Raw genomic sequence first — 8813 nt, 5'->3', positions numbered from 1 at the left:
GGTTTAGTGTGCAATAGGTTAAATCTTAAAAGCATAAATTATGAACACAATTATTGATATAACATCATTTTATATTTATATATTGCATACACAAATATTTATATTTATTCAATATAAAAATATATTGATGTATTTATTTTTTAAAATGTGTATGACTAAATCAAAATTAAAGTTTCAATTATACATTTAAACCACAATTAGTATTTCACATCTACAATTACACATTAAATCAAAATTCATATATAATTCTAATATGTATCTCTATCAAAATTTAGGTGTATACATATAATTAAATATCTAATTATGGTTTAAGGTTGGAGTTAAGGGTTTATGGTTTATGTTTTATGGTTTAGAGTTTAGGGGATAGGGGTTATGATATAATGTTTATTATTTTGGGGTTTAGAATTTATGATTTAAGATTTAAGGTTTAATGTCCATGGTTTAAGGGTTTAGAGTTTATGATATAATGTTTATTGTTTTTGGTTTAGAGTTTATGGTTTAGAGTTTGTGTTTTTTTATTTTACAGTTAGGATCGTAATACTGTTCATGGTTTTAGGGGTTAGGCTATTAAGGTCTAAGAGTTAGGATTTTTGATAAGATAACAAAAAATCAAATTATTTTTGGGTTTAGGTAAGTAATAAGATTCTTTTTTAATTACTTTTATCCCTTGTAATATATATATTTAGGATTTAGGATATAGGTTTATAGTTTGGGGTTTAGGTTTAGGTTTAGGGTTTATTGTTGGAAAATTGAAGCAACATTTGAATTTTATTGAGAAAAATTTTAAAAGTAAAATTATAGAAAAACACATGTCAAAAATGAAAAAAATAAAATACTATTAATTAAAATAATTTTAAAGTTATTTTTGGGTATATGACTGATTTTTTAAATTTATATATTAATTAATTTCTTATATAATTATAAAAAAAATAATATTTGTTTTAATATATTAAATTTATCAATATAGTTTAAATTATTTAAGAGATAATGATAAAGTTTATATATATTAAAACAACATAATAGATTTTTAACAGAGCAAAACGGCACCATTTTGTGTAAAGAAAAATGACTTTTTGCAGCATTTTTATAAAAAATGACACAAAAGATAAGCAATATAAAAACGCCGAAAAAATTCTTACACAAAACCGGGTCGTTTTATTACCCAAAATGCCTTAAAACTTTTTCCCTAAATCGGTTCCCCCTTCCCCCCGAAATCCCAAAATCTCTTTTTTTTTTTCTCTCCTTTCCCAAAATCGGTTCCCTCCCCCCTCCCCAAAGAAATCCTAAAATTTCACCTGAAATTAGTAGAAGCAATGATCAAAGAAGCAATGGAGTTTATGTAACATTCTCTACTTCACTTCTCGAATAGAAAAAGAAAAAACCCTAGCGGCTACACTCTTCCCTCACTTTCTAAACTTGAATCCGTTAATCATTTAAATCAATGGCTGAAGAAGCAGCAGTAGCATCGACGCCGCCTCAATCATCTGCGCCGCCGTTGGGATCTACCGTTATACCGTTATACCGTCACAAAAAGAAAGTAAGATTTTTTTCTTTTGGATTCTTTTTCTTGTTTCTCTTTCTCTCCTAATTGAAGAATATTTTGATATCCTTTCTCAAAGGTGCATTCAGTAGCCTGGAATTACACCGGCACCAAGCTTGCTTCCGGTTCCGTCGATCAAACCGGTCGAGTTTGGCATATTGAGCCTCACGGTCATGTAAGCTGTCACCCCTCTTTTTTTAATTTTCTTCGTTTTTCATTGTTTCTTTCTCTTCTAGGTATTTTGAATTTTGCTTTTTTATTACAGCACTAATAATGAATTGGGATTTGATTCGAGATGCGTCTTCGTACACTCGTTCTCATGGTCATCTTTTTGCTTAGGCTTTTAGGATACTCAAAATAAATCTTCTTATTTTTGGATATAAAAAACCTTGTTTCTGAGGTTGCTATGATTGCATTAGTATATTGATGAGAAATTTTGATGGAAAATACTAAAGATATCAACGATTGGACTATGATTTTTTAATGGAAAAAGTAAGAAGATAAAATCTCAAAATTCATTCAAGTAAAGTAACTGCTTTTAGGATACACATACAGTAATACAAGCAGTTTTTAGATACCTTGATAGCTGGCGTCTTAGTCTTTTACATCCGTTTTTATTGTATCTTCTCCAAAAGCATGTTTCTTTTTGCACAATTTATCTGAAATTGATTTGGTTTGTGTCTTGAATGTTGGAAATTTAATAAATTCCCTGTTGTTAATAGTGATTTTCTCTAATGTCTGGTGCAGGGAAAGGCTAAAGATATAGAATTGAAAGGACACACTGATAGTGTGGATCAACTATGTTGGGACCCTAAACATGCTGATCCCATAGCAACTGCATCTGGTGATAAGACTGTTCGTCTATGGGATGCTCGAAGTAAGTAAATATTGTTTTATGTTATTGTTAGAAGATCGAAGAGGAACTACTATAGCTTGTATAGCCATGATTATTATGTTGAATACCATGATCGGGTAAGGTATTCAATTTTACAGGTTTTGTTATGTTAGAGCCTCCTAGTACTGGTTTTACCAATTTAAATTGCGATTGTTGCATTGCATCTTGGTGAGTCCCGTATATTTAAATTTGTTTATGATTGGTCGCTTTGATATATGTACCGCATGTTGGGTTTTTAATTTCTTATGTGATTCTCCACTATGTTTACTTAGTTGTTACATTCTTTGTTCAAGTCCTTTCAATAGTTCAATCTATGTTATGCATCAATTTGTGAACTGTATTTGTTTCATTAGTTCAGTATTGGAATTTGAGCATTACTTCTTTGCATTTTTTAAAGTTGATAAAGTCTTGAAAATGACTCAGACTAAATCCTTCTTTTATTTGTTTATAACTACTGATCATCTTGAGGTTAGCTTCAATCAAATCTGAGGTGTTCTCTTTACTGCACCAAGAAGAAACATAAGTTATTTTCCTTAGTTTGCAATGAAACATCCCCATAGCATGTTGCCTTTATTCCCACCACCTGCTGCTAATCATACACTTTATCATGTTGCATGATCAAACTTTGAGACCGTGTCATTATTTCCTTTTGCCATATAATTTTGTTAAAATAAATTACATTTCTGCGTGCTTGGACTCTTGAGGATGGAATTATTGCTTTCATTTTGTACCCACCTCAGCTCCAAGCCTAGCCCCAGACCTTATGTGTGCCTTTTACCAATATCCTAGTTTCTAATGTACTTTATTGCAATATTGCAGTTGATAGAAGGGAATAAGTCATAAACTATTGCATTATTCCAGTGAAATAAAACAAAAATAAAAATGCGATGCATAGGCTACTGCATCTGCCTACTAGCACTAAGCTTTACAAATCTTGGCTAGAAAAAAATATTTCCAGTTTCTAAATTGTTTTGTGAAAATGCAAAAATTGCTTCATATTAAATAGTTTTAAATATTTATTATGTAAAATAAATAACAAAAATATTACAGTAAGATAGTATCTTGTTCAATTATTACATCTATTGTATTATCATCTTTAAATGTATACATTGAGTGAGCTTTAAATATATAAATTCTTGGGAAATTATTACACAAGTAATATATGCAAGTTTTTTTTTATCTTTGTCTGTTTCTGCTAAGCTGTATGGTATAATTCGTGTCGTGAACTTTGCAGGACAATCAAATAACTGGACCATGGATAGCTCAGGGAGTGCTGTTGGTAGGAAAGAAAATGGAACAGTTCCACCATTGGATAAAACAGGAGGTGATGAAAGTTGTATCATTGTGAATGAAGCTGAACTTCATTGTCATCCTCATAGGCAAGGTAAACAAAAATTGAAAACTACGGTCTTTTCTCAAACTACGGTCTTTTAAAAAAATTGTCAATTTTGTTATGATCAGGATCAGCAAAGCAGAGAGCTGTCTCAAGATCACATATCTAAGCGAGCCAAGAAACTAAGAATGAAGGTATGGCTGGGGTGAAATGTTGGTACTTTTCTGGCTATGTCTGCATGTATTAGTCGGCTGGTGTAATTTTTTGAGTTAATTTTTGCGTTCAACTTAGTAAGAGAAACATAGGAAAAGGCAATAAGGGAAACATAGGAAGAGGCAGGTGTTGAAGTGGAAGTCATTTCCCCTTTTGCACAACTGGATATTCCCCTTATTAGACAAGTTAGAATAAGCATCCTTAATTTACTTCTGTATCTCATGTACATTTATGTAAGATGTTTATGTATCTAACATCGCTCTATCTTTTTTGGAGCAGACATATGTAATCTTCTTGGCAAAGTTGAAGAAGCCCCAATTTTCACCAGGACCAGAATCATCCGAGTGCTGTCTCTTTGAATTGGACGACATTCCCTTTGATTCTTTGGCATTTTCTTCCATTTTTGTTACTTTGAATTTGGTATGAGCTTTTAGTTTTTCTTTCTTTCCATAAATGTAAATGTGCTTAAAATTTATCTAAAAATTCTCATCGACATAAATTTTCATAAATTGTATTATCTATCTATTGCTGGTAGATTGCCCATTTATTTAAACATAATATTTAAATTCTAAATTTAAATTTATCAATTTTTATATTTAGTTTTAAAGTTAAAATTTTAATAGAAAATTTAATTTAATTAATATTTTTTATTTATCCTTAAAAGTATATAGTTTAAAGTTTCAAAAATAAAATATAATATAGAAAATAAATATTATTTAATAAAAATATATTTTTTAAAGGTTATATTCTTTAGCGGCGTTTGTGAGAAAAGCGCCATTAAGGTCATGGTTTTTAGCGGCGTTTGTGAAAAAAGCGCCGCTAAAGGTCATGGTCTTTAGCGGCATTTTTTAAAATAAACGCCGCAAAATTTTGCGGTGTCGCGGCGTTTTTTTGCAGCGCTTGTGAAAACGCCGCTAAAGGCAAAAAAAGCCGCTAAAAGTCTGTTCTCCTATAGTGTTAGGAACAAAATTGAAAATTTTTATAATTTGGTGACTAAAACAGAAACACGTTAAAAGGTGGGTGTCTAATTCTATAGTTTACCTTTTATTATTAAAATTTCCTGACACTTGAACATGTATGATGTATGCGTTTGAATATATTTAGATTTTATCTGCTTTAGAGATTTAACGAATTTGGTATATTTAGATCTGTAGTTTCATTTGAGTTTAAAAAAAATTTCATCAAATACCAGTTTTCTTTCATTCGTTCCAAAGATCATAAGAAATAGAAGGGGAAATATTCTTGGCAAACAAACAGATGGCAATTTATAGTTTGTTAAGATCAATACAATTATAGGGCAAACCCCTCTTTGTTTTGCAACAATCGGTCAAATAAGAAATTGCTGTGGCGAGCAAAACAAGTAAACACATAACATAGGCAATTTTCACATATAGAACATTTTATTTTATAAGGATATGTTATCAACCTAGTTGACGCAATATCCTTGTTTGACCGCATATTTGACGAGCTGTTCCAACTCGTCTACACTGATGGATCCGTCTCCATCTGCGTCGGCATGGTGCAGTGATCTACGAACTCGCCACCCAGGGTTACGGGAACCCAATTTTTCGAAAGCTTTCGACAACTCCTCCTTGCTAAGACGACCGTCCCCGTTGGTATCTTGTTCTTTGAAGATAACCTTCACTTGTTCTTCGTTTATGGTAAGATTTATGGATTTTGGTACGTAGAGAGGCATGTTGGTAAAGAGGCCGAGGTTTTGGAGCTTCGGGGCTATGAAAATAAGATACTAAGCAAAGTTAGTTTGCTATTTGTTGAAAAGGGCTATTAGAACCATTGATTTATATAGAAATTATCTGGTTAATTAACACATAATTAACCACTTTCCTCCCATGTATTAGAACCATTGATTTATATAGAAATTATCTCGTTAATTAACACATAGTTAACCACTTTCCTCCCATGTATTTTTAATTAAAGGAATAAATTTGTCTTTATAGCTTTCCTATAATCTCTTTTAAATATGGCCATCAATATTTAATAATTTCCATCAAAACAGATACCTGATTGTTAAATCGAAGCACAGTTTTGAAATGATTTTAATGCTGATTGCAAATGACTTAAAAAGTCCTGTCAACTTTTAAAAAGTCACCAAAATATACATTTGTAACTAATATTCTCTTTCTCCACTATTTTAAACACCTTTAATTGAGAAAAGATTCTATTAAACACTGACCCATGTTACATATATTTCTTTTTTAATAGTTAAATGTTGCATCAATATTTTTATTCTAAATTTTAATATTTTTATTATGAAAAATCTTAAAATTTAAATGAAAAACCTAAAATTTATAATAAAATTACTTATATGATATTAAATTATTAAAAATAGATAATATTTTTATTTTATATAATTATTTTTTCAACTCATTTAATTTAATATATTTAATTAACAAAAATATTGGATCATATATATCACTAAAAATACTTCTTCACGTGAGTAAAGAATAATATTGACAAGTGCTAGAAACAGCATCTAAGGTTGAAATTTTGCATGCATTATTTTATCTCTGCTTATCAAAGAAGCTTTTAGTAGGGACATATACATATATATATGTAAAGAATTTTATATATCCGTTGTATTAAGATTGTAATTTTTGCTCATAAATATTTTGATTTAGTGATAAGAGTATTACATTGTTATTTTATTATGTTATAAATAAAAAAAAATTTATTCAATCTCAAGCAATCTTATTCCCCCACCCTGTTATAAAAAGAAAAGAGTCCATTAAATTTTAAATATTTTGTAATTTTTTATTCTTAATAATTTCTAATTAAGTTTTTATAATTCTTCTTAAAACCATGATGAAGAGGGAGAAATGGCTATTCAAGTTCAAATGAACCTAGACAAATATCTTGAATGTAAAATTTAAATAATTTAGAAAAATATTTATTTTTAGGATTTTTAAAATATTGTTACATTAGCATAAGTTATACATGACATGCCACATATCACTATTTGCTTGTTCCATCAGTCATGTAAGCACTTAACAATAGAAATGAAAGAAATTTAAGTAAGAACCAATTTATTATTTAATATGGCTTACATAAATTAATTTATCTATTTTTAAAATAAAAATAACAAAATACAATCTAATTGTTAATATAAAAATTTCCATAAAACTTTACCTTTCATTTCTTATTTATTCACTTAGTTTACCCCAAAATTAATTTTGAAAATAAAAGTCACAAAATATAAAATCTTTTTTAACAGAAAAATAAAATTCGATAAATATACTGAGCAAGCACATAATAACATGTTGGACAAATTGTAATTTTTTAGAAATTTTGAAGCATATTTTTTATTGGTAAAGATGGAGAGTTCAATCATAAAATTATGGTTTTATATTCTACTCCATGAGGCATTTACAACAGTATATTATATGCTCAAAATGGTTGAGTGATAATGAGAAATTAATACTTAAAGTAAGTTACTTGTGAATATTTGTTGAGGAAAAAAAAAAGCTTAGATCCCACATTAGTTAAATACCAAGTATAAGATGTGTATATATTTAAGAACCCACTAGAACAATTAAATGACTAAACTTGAAACTTGTCTCACGTACAAAGGAATGCAAATCCAAACCCATTGGGGTTGAGGCACACCCGCATATCGTGGGCGACGCGAAATGTCCGGACCAGTTGGGCCCAAAATGGGCCTGCGGATATTTTAACCCAACATGAAATTTATTTTTTTCTTAGCAGATATACAAAATCCGATTTAAAATGACATATATTCTGGTTTTATTTGCTTCCAATCAATTTGATTTGATTTTAATTAAATTGATTTAATTGCTCCTTTAATGCAAATTTTGTATCCTTATTCATGGATATTTCCAAAATTCTTCCATATTGAATGTAACACCCCAAACCCGGCCCAGACGTTATGACCGGATCTGACATGCCACATCGACGCGTTCAAAACATTTTATATTATTGATCTAGAAAAACTTACTTAGTGTTTTAAAAGATAATTTCATTATAGGTTAAAGTGAATGGAAGCTGTGCACCAGGTAGGAAACCGGAAAAGAGGTGGTGAGTCAATCGGACTGCTTAAGTACCAAGCTCCCTTCGGATCCAATCCTAGACATGCATACTGCCATTGCCACACCTTAACATCATGGATATTTCTAGGAAATCGATTTGATTAAGTCATTTTTAGGAAAAGTGATTAATTTTGGAAAATACTTTCATTGTGGAAGCTTTGCTTGTTGTCGTGTTATTTCGAAATCAATTGTTGTTTTTGAAAACGCGCCCTAAAGCTATCCAATTTCAACAATTAAAATAAGTAATACCTATCTTAGTAATACATATTAAAACCATCAAAAATAATTAAGCGGCCTTATTACATTTAAAAACCCAAAACTTCAAATGTAAATAAAAGGATGTCCAGTTCACCAGAAGAAAATCAAACTTTCAGAACAGGTGGCCACTCCGAATTCCCTCACAGCTCCAAGCCCACTATGGTTGGGGATTTCCTGCGTGGATGAAAATAAAAGGGGTGAGTTTGGGGAAACTCAGTGTGTAAGGAAAACCCATTCAAAGCCCAAGTCCGCTCAAGCCTATTGGGCCTAAGCCCATTCAGGTAACAGTGGTACTGGACCAGAGCCCTTTTCAGATTACAATAAACAGGGCCTTAGCCCCTTATTCAGATAACAGTATGGCCCATAGGCCCATTTCAAAATACATGTAACATCAATAAATATATGCAAGCCCATTTAGGGAGACTACTCAACCCACCAACCACTACACTCCACCCGTACCAGCCATACACTCCATGTGGGGAATAGCTCAACCCACCCAGCCCAACACTC

General features: G+C 30.6%; 1 protein-coding gene across 2 annotated transcripts; it reads left to right on the top strand.

The window, feature by feature from the left end:
• The first annotated feature begins 1142 nt into the window (after positions 1 to 1142).
• On the top strand, positions 1143 to 4530 carry LOC107922831 (THO complex subunit 3). Of its 2 annotated transcripts, none has more exons than XM_041098270.1 (6): positions 1143 to 1537; positions 1620 to 1715; positions 2288 to 2417; positions 3670 to 3819; positions 3897 to 3962; positions 4261 to 4530. In XM_041098270.1, exons 1-5 carry the CDS (start codon positions 1442 to 1444, stop codon positions 3935 to 3937), a joined length of 513 nt encoding a protein of 170 aa, XP_040954204.1. In that variant the 5' UTR covers positions 1143 to 1441; the 3' UTR covers positions 3938 to 3962; positions 4261 to 4530. The 2 variants fall into 2 exon arrangements, 1 of the variants encoding a protein (XP_040954204.1); XR_005916775.1 differs by having other exon boundaries at positions 1175 to 1537; positions 3897 to 4166.
• Positions 4531 to 8813: the final 4283 nt, after the last annotated feature.

The sequence above is a fragment of the Gossypium hirsutum genome, chromosome A03 (genome assembly GCF_007990345.1).
Source record: "Gossypium hirsutum isolate 1008001.06 chromosome A03, Gossypium_hirsutum_v2.1, whole genome shotgun sequence".
NCBI lineage: Eukaryota > Viridiplantae > Streptophyta > Magnoliopsida > Malvales > Malvaceae > Gossypium > Gossypium hirsutum.
This window is presented reverse-complemented; position numbering and strand designations above follow the sequence as displayed.

Excerpts from the sequence above, each read along its gene's own strand:
- LOC107922831 (XM_041098270.1), top strand. The coding sequence starts at position 1,442 with ATGGCTGAAGAAGCAGCAGTAGCATCGACGCCGCCTCAATCATCTGCG. Across the intron at positions 1,538-1,619 it reads TATACCGTCACAAAAAGAAA|GTGCATTCAGTAGCCTGGAA; the intron begins GTAAGATTTTTT and ends CCTTTCTCAAAG. Across the intron at positions 3,820-3,896 it reads TTGTCATCCTCATAGGCAAG|GATCAGCAAAGCAGAGAGCT; the intron begins GTAAACAAAAAT and ends TGTTATGATCAG.